This window comes from Camelus dromedarius, chromosome 23, assembly GCF_036321535.1.
Source record: "Camelus dromedarius isolate mCamDro1 chromosome 23, mCamDro1.pat, whole genome shotgun sequence".
Taxonomy (NCBI): Eukaryota; Metazoa; Chordata; class Mammalia; order Artiodactyla; family Camelidae; genus Camelus; species Camelus dromedarius.
The window spans coordinates 10,518,539-10,532,204 of NC_087458.1; the positions used below are offsets into that span (position 1 = coordinate 10,518,539).

General features: G+C 41.7%; 1 protein-coding gene and 1 long non-coding RNA gene across 6 annotated transcripts in view; one reads left to right on the top strand and one right to left on the bottom strand.

The window, feature by feature from the left end:
• LOC116148103 (uncharacterized) overlaps positions 1 to 13,666 on the top strand; it is a 36,175-nt gene that overhangs the window by 19,973 nt on the left and 2,536 nt on the right. The window contains exon 3 of one of the 3 annotated variants that reach the window (XR_010377506.1): positions 6,500 to 6,659. The exons of the other annotated variants lie outside the window; for them this stretch is intronic. This is a non-coding gene — a long non-coding RNA (uncharacterized LOC116148103). The remainder of the gene's footprint in view (positions 1 to 6,499; positions 6,660 to 13,666) is intronic. 3 annotated transcript variants of the gene reach the window in all.
• The window catches only part of CD84 (CD84 molecule), a 36,379-nt gene that overhangs the window by 10,455 nt on the left and 12,258 nt on the right, over positions 1 to 13,666 (bottom strand). For 2 of the 3 annotated variants that reach the window (XM_064477899.1, XM_010993090.3), the window contains exons 2-7: positions 10,406 to 10,753; positions 4,411 to 4,662; positions 3,897 to 4,016; positions 3,211 to 3,243; positions 1,672 to 1,769; positions 736 to 798 (exon numbers count right to left, since the gene is read on the bottom strand). In XM_064477899.1, the coding sequence (XP_064333969.1) occupies positions 736 to 798; positions 1,672 to 1,769; positions 3,211 to 3,243; positions 3,897 to 4,016; positions 4,411 to 4,662; positions 10,406 to 10,753 (914 nt within the window). The remainder of the gene's footprint in view (positions 1 to 735; positions 799 to 1,671; positions 1,770 to 3,210; positions 3,244 to 3,896; positions 4,017 to 4,410; positions 4,663 to 10,405; positions 10,754 to 13,666) is intronic. The other variant, XM_064477900.1, reaches the window with a different exon arrangement.

Here is a 13,666-nt window from a genome sequence, read left to right on the forward strand (position 1 = left end):
ACTATTCTTATGTTATCATTATTATCCCTTTCCCTTAGACTTCTGGATTCCAGTTTCTTTCTTGATTAGCTTCCTGCCTATTAACTCAGCTTTTAAACAGGAACACTTACAAAACGTTTGATTCACCCAGAGATCCCAAAGCTGTCCTGACTACAGCAGAAATGAGGACCCACAGACAGCGACAACCCCTCATGTGGTCCCCAAAACTGAAAGTCTTATCTGTATATCTGAGAGGACACTGAGGTACAGGGAACTGTGAATGTCACTGGACCACTACAAATGCTTGTGCAGGCTGCACACTGTGAACGCCTGCTGAGGGAGGAAATGGACACTGAAATTCAGCCTGTATTCTACTGGCCAAGCTGTGTACCTGCTGTGGGCCTGTGTCTGCCTAGAGTTGGGTAGGGGGGCACTTGGTTTCCAGTTTTTACACTGTGAGCCATCTACGGCCCTGGGTGCTGTAGAGGCTGGAGTTTCCACACTGCAGTTCAGAGGCCCGGAGTCTCCTGCAGTAGGAAGGGTGGGCTCAGCACTCAAGCTGGCCAGCCTGTGGATGGCCATGGACCTGGGGGACAGGGCTATGTGCATGTGTGGAAGCGGACCAGGCCCTTGGCAATGAATCCCGAGAAGCATAGAGCCCCAAGGGACCAGCTGGCACCTGGCTGAATGGGCGAGGTACAGCAGAAAGACTGGAACAGACAGGACAACAGGGATAAAAAGTTGGAAAGGCTTTACCTTATCAGAGCAGTGCACCATGGAATAAATTGTGTTCACTGGCTCCTCCTTGGTGGGGAGCACCTGTAAAACACCCACCTTCCCTTCAGTGAGGGAGCCCAGGCACAACCTTATGAGTCCCGCTTCCTACCTCTGCCCCCGCCCATCACCTCTCCCTGGTCCCACCTTCACTAGGTGGCCTCCTCTCCCAGCCTCAGCTCTGGTTTCATCCAGCTTTGGAGAGGATCAGGGTCAGGTCACGGGCGGGGAGCAGGGAAGAGTGGGTAGCAGTCGGGCTCAGTCTTAGCCAGACTTTTAGCTTTCCACGGGCTCTGCTGGACCCAGCTGACCTATCAGCCCAAGCACAGTGCTAGATTGACCAGGCAGACCTCGTTTTCCCCTTCACTCCTTGGAGACTTCGGGAGAGCAGTCTGGTGGGGGCACAGAAGAAGGCGATACCATGGAGAACCCTGACTCAGGGTGGGGGGGGGGGCAGGCAGGTGAAAGACGAGTGGGAGGGGAGGCAGTGAGACAGTGCATCAGCGTGAGGAAAGCCAGCTGCTGCTGCAGCCAGACCAACAGGTCAAGTTCAAGGGGACCCCTCTCCATTCTGTGCCCTTGAAACCCCTTTAGCAACCCATTCACAAGTCAGGGACCACGTAACAGCCCTCACCTCACTGCAGGGACCCCCTTGTCGGTCCCCTATAGAGGGTGCTTTACTCTTAGTCATGACTCTCATCTAAGCTGGAGTCGGGCCTCCACGTGGAAGCTTAGGGCCTCAACCACTGGGGGCTGCCATGGGGTGACACTTGGCCACACTCCGTTCTCACAGAAGGACTCAGGGAGACATTTCCCTTCCATGGCATTTCCTGGTCGGACCCCCCAGGCCCTTGGCTCAGGCTGCTGTCTAAGCAGCAGTGAGCAGAGGTCTGCTGCTCCCGACTCCTGTCACCTCACCTTGGACGGGGGGATTTCGTCATAGATTCTCGACTCTGCTCGCTGGGTGTCTCTCGAAGCCGTGATGTATGCGTATACAGTTCTCTTTGAGGCAGCATCTGTGTCACAAACAAACATAGAAGCACAGTCTGTGAAAGGTGGCTGAAGTCTTAGAGATGATCTATCCTAATGTTCTCTTTTTGAGATGGAGACACGACACCCAAAGAGGTTAAGTGACTCCCATCCTCTTGAGATGGATGCTTGGACCCCTGACTGTCTGTCCCTTTTCGAGGGATAACAGGTGGTAGGAGAAGCGCCTGGCTCAGGCCTCGCCCAGAGTTCACCGGGAATTCCTCTTTAACCCCAGAGCCCACATTAGGATAAGGAGATCCTCCCTAATCCTGGTGTGGGGACCCAAGGGCTTTCCTTAGTGTCTCTGGCACTTCGCATCCACTGCCTTGCATGGCTAGCTGTCTTTCCATGTGAGGGTCTTAGTTTTTTCCACTAGTCTGAGTCTTTCTAGGTATGCACTGTGTGGGACTCTTGTGGTGCACACCTTAATGTTACCGCCTCAGTGCTAAGCACACAGTTGGTGCTCCACAAACACGCGTTGCTCACTTGATTGATTCACACAGTCAAACACTTGTTAAGCTCCCTCTCTGTGCCGAGCTCTGTGAGGTCCTTGAGAAGCAGGCAGGAGAGATAAGTCTCTACTTTGAAGAACTCATAGGCTGGTAGAGGCATTTCTCCCCCTGTACTGCTTTTCTTTCCTCCTGATATGGAACATTTCAGGGTCAAGTTGAAAAGAGATGGCCAGAATTTGGGGTCTTCATAGTCCAGGACACCAACATATCCACAGACAACAAGTCTGAGCTGAGCACTATTACAGGATCCAATTTCAGAATTTAGTCCTTCCACAGACCCTGCTTCAGACTTAGTGGGTGAGCCAGACGGAATGCTCTCAAAGGACATTTATTTCTGTCCCACCTTGGATAAATGACTTCAGTCCCAGAAAGAAGGAAGGTGCATTTCCACATTTATCTCATTTGCAGATGAAAAACAGCCCTTTTTCCTTCCCAAGAGGCTGTGAGGGATTGACAACAGATGTGTCTTTGAGGAACCCTGAAGATCACCTCTGGCCCGGGAAGGTTGTGTGACTTCTCCCCATCATGAGACTCTTTGAGTTACGGTTCGTGTCATCAACTCTCTTCCCCCAGAGTGCCTCCTTCTGTGTCAAGCCCAGCCCCATCAGTTACAAGTGGAGTAGCCAACATTTACCGAATACTTATGATGTACCTGGCACTGGGCCAAGGATTTTATATGTGTGATTCCATTTAATCCATTTAATAAGTCTATGCAGCATGCCCTACTTTTATACATTTTTTTTAACCACTGAGAAAATGGAGACTTACAGTGATAAAATAACTGGTAGTTCATAAAAGGTCAAGCTGGGACCTTCACCCCAGACTGCCTGCAAAGTACGAGCTCAGGCTTGACTACTCTGCTGTGAACTCATCTCTTCTAGTCATCATCCGGGGAAAATTGTGACTGAGAACTTACCAGGGTTCTTACTGAAGATCTTCAAGTAGGAACCTGAGAAATCAAACACAATGAGAGTCAGGAACGTGGACTCAGAGGTACAGCCTCTCTACATCCAGGCTCGTTATTAGGATTGGTGGGAAAGGAAGATTTTGGGGCGGACATTTTGGGTTAGGAGGAATGGGACAGTATAGTAATCCCCTGGGGCCTAAGATCAGGTTTCCTAATTGCAAATGGCACAATTACAGAATGATCTAAAGGGATCTAATGACCATGGAATACAAAATTAGTACATGTCCCTCAATGACCTCCAAAGGTCATAGTCAAAATAGCATGGCCTTGGAAGAGACCCAGGACACCCTCTAGTCCAGTCCTCATTTCACATGTGAGAACACCGAATCAGAGAGGTAAAGATACATGTTCAGTGAAGCACAGCTTGTTAATGACAGGGCTAAATGTGAACCTAAGTTCTGGGCCCACCACACCCTGGTGATCTCAGTAACAGATTTTGAAGACCATTCAGGGTAATGACATAAGCATTTAGGGCCATCTTTCTGGGAGAAGGTGAGGTGGTGGGGTGGGGACTGTAGGAAGGCTGAGTCCCTGGAACAAAGGACATTTATTTCCGCCCCACCTTGGATAAATGACTTCAGTCCCAGAAGGAAGGAAGGTGCATTTCCACATTTTACTGTCTGGGAAAATCATACCTTGTCTTCTCTTGCATAAAAGGAACAAAAGCACTGAAGATAGAATGATTATCAACAGAGCGAGTACAGCCAGCCCACTCAGCAGCCCAGTGCGGCGTGCATGGAGGCCCAATGCGATGTCTGCAAATAGAAGATGCAGTGAGGTTGACTCTGGGGAAATAGTCCCAAGAGGCTGGCAAGCTTGTCTACATTCGGGGCGCCATCGATTCTGGGTGTCCTCTAAGGGAGGGCCAAAACTCTGAGGGAAACTGCTTTCTGCTATTAAAAGTCAGGATCAGAAACTGAATCAGAGAGCCAAGCGGAGGCTGCCTCAGAGCACCCTGATGTGCCTGGCATCTCTCAGAAGGCTTTGGACTCTTTTCCAGGGCTTCCTGGGAGGAGAAGCCCCCGGGGTCCAGGCCTGGCATAAAGGAAGCACCTTCCCTGGGAGGACGAGGCCCAGATTCAGGCCTTCCAGCAGGTCAGAGTCAGAGTCATATCTGAGACTCCAGGAGAGAGGGACAGAGCTGGTTACCTGTACAGAGCTGCAGGGCAGAGATGGAGTTAGAATTGTTGCTGACAGGGTTCCAGGCTGTACACGTGTAAGTCAGCTCTTGGTTGTCAGAGGTCTGGAAGATTTGAACGACATTACCCACTTCCCCCAGGGGACTCCAACTGTATGTCACATTCTTTTCTTCTTTCTCCATAGAGCATGTCAGTGTGACATTACAGGTGTTGTTCACAGATGTCATTAAACTCTGAGTAATTTTTGGCTTCCCAAGCCGACCTATGAAGGGAAAAACACACAAGCCAGGGGTAAGCTAGAGCTGGCTTCTACCAGCTTGTGAGAACTGACTGTTAAGTTTTCAGAAAATTTTCATGATGATTATTAAAAACTTACAGTGAAATAAATTATATTAAAAACAAAGCTAATAAATACTCAAAACTCATCACTTTCTAAATTTTTTGGACAATTTACTATTATCTATGCTCTAGAAGTTATTTATATCTAGTATATCTGTCCTTGGTAATGATGTGCAAAGTCTTCCCGACTCTGCATGTCTTAAAATCAGCCACCCTGGGAGTATTTACACCATATTGTTTGGCAAATGCTACAAAGTAGCTTGATTTTCTGCTTTGTTGACTGTCACTCTAGACTTAAGAAAGCAAAAGACGAAAGGGTACTAAAGCAAATTAAACTAAAAAGTGCATCCCGTCTGCTGCTGCCACATTATGAACAGCACCAAAAATGTTGGAAATGTTCTTCCAGTATTTGAAAACCATTATCCAGTTCAGCAAAGAAGTTGCTCGCATCATTGACGAACAAGTGAAGTTCCGATACATATGTCTTTGTTGAATCACTTTTTTCTTATTAGTTAAATTAATGCATGTACCAATCTTCATACTGGTTGCATTCATCCATTCCTCATGTTGGTTCATTCATCAATTGCAGCTGTAGAATGGCTGGGATTTAACTGTTCATCAAAAATCAGTGAAAGCAAAAAAAAAAAATATGTGCAGTATATTGTGTGTATGTATTTACATGCAATATTTTGTATATGTGCAGTCACATTGTAACATTTCTACCTAATAAAACTGAAAAATGAAAAGATATCCAGTGAAGGCATTCTGTGACAATTGACTATGTGGAATTTACATTAAAAACTATTGTATATTTAATTATCACTTGTGCAACTGGGTGTCATACACCTTTTATGGAAATAAAATTCACAGTGTGCACACACAGCCTTTCTGACACCATTAAGAATCAGTTGAACATTTATCAGCACACCACTGCATGAAACACTCGTTAAGAATCTTTTTTTGGGCTCTGTTTTCTGGTGAATGTGTGTCCTCTTTAAGTTTTGTTGTTGTTTTTAGTTTTGTTTTAAAGTGCCCATGGTGAAAGTTAAAACCTCTTTAAAAGTTCATTTAAAAAATGTTTTTACTAAAGCAATCAAAAGGTAAACTGTAAAAGTTGTAAGTAATACAAGATTACTAAAAAGCAATTATATGTAAGTTGAGGCAATGGCTAGATCTGGAGCTGACAGAAGGAAAGGAAAGCTCTTTTACCAGGAGATAAGAAAATGACCACATTCAGAGTTGGTAAGTTTAGTTTGTTCTTGGCAAATCTGCTGTGTTGCGGTTTGTTCCTTCGACTACAGCCATGTGAGGGAGGGAATAGAGGAAGGAACCGGTACATAGCTTTCTAATTAACATGCAGTCTATAGAGGCAAAAGATTCAGCAGTGTAAATACAGGAATCATTTGTGGGTACTTGTGAGGGAGTAGAACCTGGGAAGTTAGCGCTGCAGGTCTTTGAATCCAACCTAACCAGGAACCCTGGTCTTAAGAGTCTCTTAGAGGGAACCATTCCAGATCAGAATTAGTGAAGGCTTGGCAAAAGAACTTCTAAACAAGTTTGGAGCAAAGACTTGATTAACTCTAACAGTGATGAATATGTGTATGCATAATGAAATGTGAAACTTGATTTATAAGATTTATATAATTGATTTATATACATCTCTGCTTTTGGTTCACTTATTTTTAGAAAGACTTTTTGTGTGTGTGGGTGTCAAGGTAGGGATGGTGGTGAAGAATAGGATCCCATCTCATTTTTCTCAGCAGGACCAGAGATGTTACCTACGCAAAACTGATGGGCAGAGAAGGTCAAAGTTGTGGCTGACAAGCCTTCATCCTTCCAAGTCAAAGAGTGTGGAAGCCATTGGAGACCTGGTTCAGAATCCACGCTCCACTATTGCCTAACTTTGGAATGATGGCGAAGGTATCCAGCTTCACCAAGCGTTAGTGCCCTCAATTATAACACGGGGATAACAATTTTCTCCAGCTAGAGTGGTTGTGATTTATAAAGACCACTCTAAGACCTGTCTGTCTGCCTATGTATCTGTGTATCTATGTATCTATGTATCTGTGTATCTATGTATCTGTGTATCTATGCACCTATCTATCTATCTATCTATCTATCTATCTATCTGTCTGTCTGTCTATCTAATTATCAGTCTACCTGTGCTTGTATGTACATTAATTTTCTATTGGAGAGGCAAAATAAACTGACAACAGTCACTGCCTCTGGGAAGGGAGAATTGTATTTCACTGTATTATCTTTTGCTCTCTTTCTGCATATATTGCCTAAATATGTATAATCTTCATGTATTTTTAAAAATTAGGTGGTAGAAGCCCAGACACATAGGTAGTATTCAATAAATGTCAGTCTCCTTTTCTTTGCCTTCTTAGCTAACTGGCCCCAAAGTACAGATTTTGTTGTAAGAGCTTTCTCTAAGATTTTACAGTAGTCTTCCCTAATTACTGATGGTGTAACACCTCCTAAAGACTGAGTGGGTAAAACTAAATGTATAAAGGTATGAAAACAAATGTCACAAAATTGAATGACCTCTTTATTTTCTCAACCAAAGCTCCTGAATGAGTCAGATACTTTCTGAAGTGTCTACACTTGGATATGATTCTTTGACTTTGTCACTCAGGCCCAATTCAGAGTCTTCTTCATCAAGGGAAACCTTCATAACTAGAATCTAAAAGGGGCTAAGGGTTAAAAAATTAGTAATGACTGCTAGTTATTAAGTATCTAAGGCCATGCACTGTACTAGGAGCTCAATTAACACTATCTCATTTTATCCCAACTATTACAATCTATGTTCTTTAGATAAGGAAATTTAGGCACAGAGAAGGTAAACAACTTGCCAAGGTCACACAGTTGGCAAGAGTTCTAATTCCAACATTAATACTCTTTCCAGTATGCCTTCCATCCGGATACAACACGATTCAATTATGCTATGTTAATTAAGCACTTACAATTGCAAGCACTGTATTAGAACCTGAGGCTATTATGATTAATTCATTTCTCCAGTCAATACTTCTGCAGTACCTGCTATGTGCCAGGCAAGATAGGCGCTGGGGAATAGTGATAAACTTCATATACAAGTCCCTGCCTTTATGGAACTTGGAATTTTAGTGGATTAACTGTTTACCTGAATTGTATATATTAGCCACATTTCTGGTGGGGCAGATGGATGGTAAATCTTTGAGTCATGGCTCAAATATTCTCTGTGCTAGAAATTAGTCCTATCCAAATGGAAATAAAATGTGAATCACTTATATAATTTAAAATTTTCTAATAGCCACATTGAAATAGTAAAAAAAAAAAAAGGTAATATAATGATGTATTTTATTTAACTCAATATATCCAAAATGTTATCTTAACCTGTAACCAATATAGAAATAATTAATGAGGTATTTTGTGGGATTTTTTTTTTTTTTGTGCAAAGACTTTGAAGTCAAGTGTGTATTTAACACTTAGAGCACATCTTAATTTGTACTCATCACATTTCAAATACTTAAGAACTGCATGTGGCTAGTGGCTACCATATTGCACAGGCTAGATTAGCACTTCTCAAACTTCACCACACGTAGAAATAGTCCAGAGAGAATGTTAAAATACAGATTCCTGGACTTCACCACCAAAGATAAGAGTTGAGGCCTTAGAATCCGCATTTCCAGTAAGTTCCCAGGGCATGCGGATGCTGCCAGTGCACAGACCACACTTTGAATAGCATTACATAACACACCATGGATATCTCCCAGTGAATTGTGGTAATTTAAATGATGATAATAATGCTTTTAAAAGCATTTTGCATTAGCTACTGGAGAAATTAAAATTAAAACCAAAATGACATATACTACATACCCATCAGAATGGCCCAAATTTACAAAAATGGTGATAACGCTAAATGCTGGTGAGGATGCTGAAACATTGGATCATTCATATGTTCTTGGTGGAAATGTAAAATAGTTTGGCAATTCTTTTAAAACTAAGATGACTCTTAAAAGTTCTGGAGAGCGCTATCAAACCATGAAAAGACATGAAGGTAATGTAAATGCATATTACTAAGTGGAAGAAGGCAACTTGAAAGGGTTACATACTGTATGATTCCAACTACATGACATTCTGAAAAAGACAAAATTATGGAGACAGTAAAAAGATCAGTGGTTGCCAGGGGCTGGGGAGAGGAATGAATAAACAGAACACAGGAGGTTTTTAAGGCAGTGAAACGATTCTGAATGACACTATAATGGTGGCTAACTATCTATGTATTTGTCATTACCCATAGAATGTATGACACCAAAAGTAGACCCAAATGTAAACTATAGATTTTTGATGATTATGATGTATCACTGTATATTATCAATTGTACTAAATGTATCACTCTGATGGGAAAAGTAGATAATGAAGGAGGCTGTGCATGTTGTGGGGGGCAGGGTGCCACTGGGAACTCCCGTACTTTCGTACTCAATTTTTCTATGAACCTTGAACTGCTCTAAAAAAATAGAATCTATTTAAAAAGGGGAGAAAAAAGTTCTGGAGCTGAAGAGAGACGATGATCTCATAACAATGTGAATATACTTAAAGCCACCGAACTGTACACTTAAAATGATGAATATGTTAAATGTTCCGCATATTTTATCATGATAAAATTTTAACAAATGGATTTACCAGATGATTTCATTCTTGGGCATTTATTTTCAAGAGACAAAAACATATCTCATGCAAAAACTTGTACACAAACATTCATAGCAGCTTTTTTTTTTTTTTATAATAGCCCTCAAACTGGAAACAACTAAAATGTCTCTCCATAGGTGGATGGTTAAACAAAGTAGTACATCTATTCCATGAAATACTATCCAACAATAAAAAGATGTAACCTATTGATACTTGCAATAATTAGGATGACTCAAAAAATAATTAGGATGAGTGAAAAAAGCCAATCTCAAAAGCATGCTTACTGCATATTCTATATATGCAAAATTCGTGAAGTAACATAGTTTTAGATATGAAGAATGGATTAATGTTTCACAGGAGTTTGGGAGGGGAAAGGAGGTGGTAATGAGACAACAAAGGAATAAAGGAATCTTGTAACATTGGTACAGTTAAGTATCTTGATTGCAGTAGTGGTTATGCGAAGATACATATTGTACAACTGTTGTACAGAGCTACACATATACACGTAAATGAGTGCCTGTATAACAGATGAAATCTAAATAAGCTCAATAGATTGTGCCAATACTGATTTCCTGGTTTTGACATTGTCCTGTACGTACGGAAGATGTTACAACTGGGAGAGCCTGGGTGACATGCACACAGGACCTCCCTGTACATTTCTTTACACTTTTCTATGCATCTATAATTATTTCAAAATAAAAAAAGTTATTAAAAGTACTTTGCATACACTATCTTACTTGATCCTCACAATAACTATAGGAAGTAAACAGTATGATTATTCACACTTTATAGAAAAGGAAAATAAAGCCCACAGGAAGAGTATATAGCTAAAGGCAAGCAAAGCCACATCCTCTTGATAAGTATTGATATATTTATGTAAGTAGTTATAAGTATAAAAAGATTTAGGGAACCCAATTGTCAGATATATAGATATTCTTTGGATAGAAAAGTGCAAAGTAAAAATGAAAAACGAGCCCTGTCTTCCCACAACTTACGGTAGACTTGAAGGTTGTAGCACCTGGTGGTGGTGGTGAACTTCTCAGGGGTCTTTGTATTTATGTCAGCTTTGTAGATCCCTGAATCTTCCATCCTTAGATTTCTGAGCTCCAGGTTGTAGTTCTGACCTGAGACATTTATTCGTTCATGGTAATTTTGGTGGGTTATAGAAACTGTAGGTTCTGCTCCTGAGTTTCCTGGTACTACAAAAGCAACAGATGTTTTGGAATTCCAAGCAATGCTGGTAACCTCCTGTGATTCTTGGATATTTAAGGGGAAAGTAACTGACTCCCCCAGAATCCCATTCAACATGAGGATGTCTGTGTCACTTCCAGCTGCTTCCATATCTAAGGACATAAATAGAAAATTACAGCCATTTGACTTTTTCATCTTTTAGAGTTCCCTGTCTCCCCAGGCTTGAATCTCCCTGAGGGGCAGCTCATCCAGTTTCTTGAGGATATCTTTTTTTTTTTTTTTTTTTTTGCATTCTACTATAGGTATATTCTAAAAGATTCTTATTCAAAAACTAAGTTTCCCAGTAAATTTTAAGGGATCCATTTCATTAAAAACATATTTATCTAGACGTATAGACTCTGAGAGCTAAAAGGAATTTGAGACCATAAACCTCCAAGAGATCTGAGATATTAAGTGTTTTTCTCCCCAGGATCATATTGTCAAGTGGCGGAAGACCTGGGACAAGAGCCTGAGATGATTACTATGGTCTTCACAAAAAACAAAGTTAACATTTATGCCTCTATTCTGAGAAGGCAGAGAGTGCTTTAGAGGCTCTGGAGTAAACATTCCCCACGTTGGTAATTTTGAGGGGTCTTTTTTGTTCACTGCTGTATCCCCAGTCTTTAGATGAGTACTTGACACAGGGTGGATGCTTAGTATATATTTGTGGAATGAATTAATAAATGGAATTCACCTATGTGTTGCCTAGGCTCTCTTGGAACAACTTCTGAAGTAAGCAAAGTTCATTTATGAATGAATGAATGAATGTATTTATTAAAGTTCAGCTTTGTTTGAGATACTATGGTAGGTATTTATTAGTTTATAATACAAATGTTTGTTGAGGCAAGGAGCCGGGGGGGGGGGGGGGACAATGGTGAATAAAAATAGATGCAGTTCCTGCTCTCTGCAACTTAACCCTTAAAGGAGGAGAAAGATGTTGATCAGGTAACTAACTACCAATGACGTAAATGTCACTGTACTTTGAGAGAGAATAGGAAGGGAACTTGATTTGTTCTGGGAATCCAGAAATACTTTCAGGTAAAAGCTGAAGGGTGAGTTCTTGTTGAAATCTAACACGGGAAAAATGAAAAATTAATCTTCTTCTCTTCCCCTTCTTCATGTTACAAAGATAAAATCATCTGATACATATTTTATAAAATGAAAGGCAATATAATCACAAAGTGTTACTGTCTTTTCTTCCTCCTCTTCTTTCGTTGCTCTGTTACTCTCACTGAGCTCTGTTTGGTGTGAAATAGCATTTTGAGCCAGCATGAGTGATATTCAAAATCCTTAATAAACAATAAACACAGCACTGACCAATCAGAAAAGGCTTCAGTCATAAACATTAACAATAATGGGGCCATTCTAATGAGTACTGGTTGCACGTAAGCCCCAAAGAGCAGAACCAAAGTTTCCCACGTAAGTGAGTTCAGAGTGACCCTAAAGTTTATCCAAGGCTTGGCATAAAGAGGGCAAGAATAAAGGTCACTGAGAATATAAGTTATTCTGAAATGTCAGAAGAACAAAGAGATTTCTTAATCTGATGGTGGTGTCTCACTATGGCCACCTTACCCTCTAACCCATAACTCCTGGATGGCCAGGGACTACTGATCTATACCTATTTCCTCTCAGAACACCCACGATTTTCCCTTAGGAGGAAGATCCTAGGCAAGGACTGGAGACTTAGCTGGGGTGGGCTAAGTGCAGAGGGAGATGTAACAAAGTCCTGGGGGAAAGGGGTACACTAAGGACCCTTTTCTACATTTATTAAGTGCAAACTAAGTGCCAGATGCTGTGTTAGGGACTCAGGGGTAACTAGGAGGTGGCAGACCCAAGGAGCTCACAGCCCAGGGAATAAGGCATTTGTGTATACAGTTGAACAATAACACAATGTGATGGGTGAGAGCAAACCACAGGGGGAACAGAAGGAGAGACTAAGCTTGCCTTGGGTGGCAGGAATCAAAGTTTACCAAAATCCATTTCCTTGAACATTAATTCTCTGCAGATAAACTCTTCCACTGGGCTGATGATGTCTGGAATAGGGACACTTGGAGTGTCCCAGCCTACATCTTTGAATGTCCCAGACATGGACATGTGGCCTGTGCAGTCATACAGAGCCTTGAGCTCAGAAGGACCTGAACTTGATTTAATGCTGCTGTGTCACTTTGGATTTCATAATATTATTTGAACAACGGTCCCCATATTTTCATGTTGTACTGGGTTCTGCAAATTATATAGCTGGTCCTGGTGTCAGATCTCCCAAATCTTGTAAGTTTTTGTTTTTGTTTTTGTTTTTTTTGATATCAGGCCCTGGTACCTAATTTCCATTCTACACTTTGGATTCAGGTTCACATGTGAGAAGGCAAAAAAGGGTGGGTTCCATATATTTATAATTCTGGTGGGTTCTCTCATCAAACTCAGGAAGTGTGTAAGCAGTTTGCTAAGGCTGAGACCTTCTCAGTAAGAGGGGAGTAGTACAGTCACAAGTTGGTTGGTGTATGATGCTGATTTTGAAGTATGTCTTATCTCCTGTAGCAAGTCATTCAGGAAGTGATGCTGGGGTGAAGTGGTGGGAGTGGCAGAAAGGCAAAGCTGGGGGAAGTCCTGCTGCTTTTTTGTACTCTGGTGTTGTTGGGCTTGCTGAGAACAGACGTAGGGCTTGCAGTTCTGTCACCTTCAAACACTCCAGTGAGGTCTGAAAGAGGCAGCTGCAAAAGCATAGCATGTTGTGGAAAGATAGCGAGGCTGAAGACATAGGTGCCAGTACTTCTACTTATGAGCTGGGCAACCTTATTAAAGTCACAGGAATTTTCTGAATCTCAGTTTTTTCATCCATAGAATGGAAACAATAACTATAAAATTTGCCTATCTAATTAGTGATCAGAAAATCATAGAATATGAGTGGAAATGCTTTGTTAACCATCACAGCAAAATAAATGTCAGTTATTTCTGAGGCTATTAATGATAATGACTCTCATCTTCATCATCATCTTAACAATTAGTACATGCCCTTTGGGGTTTCCCTA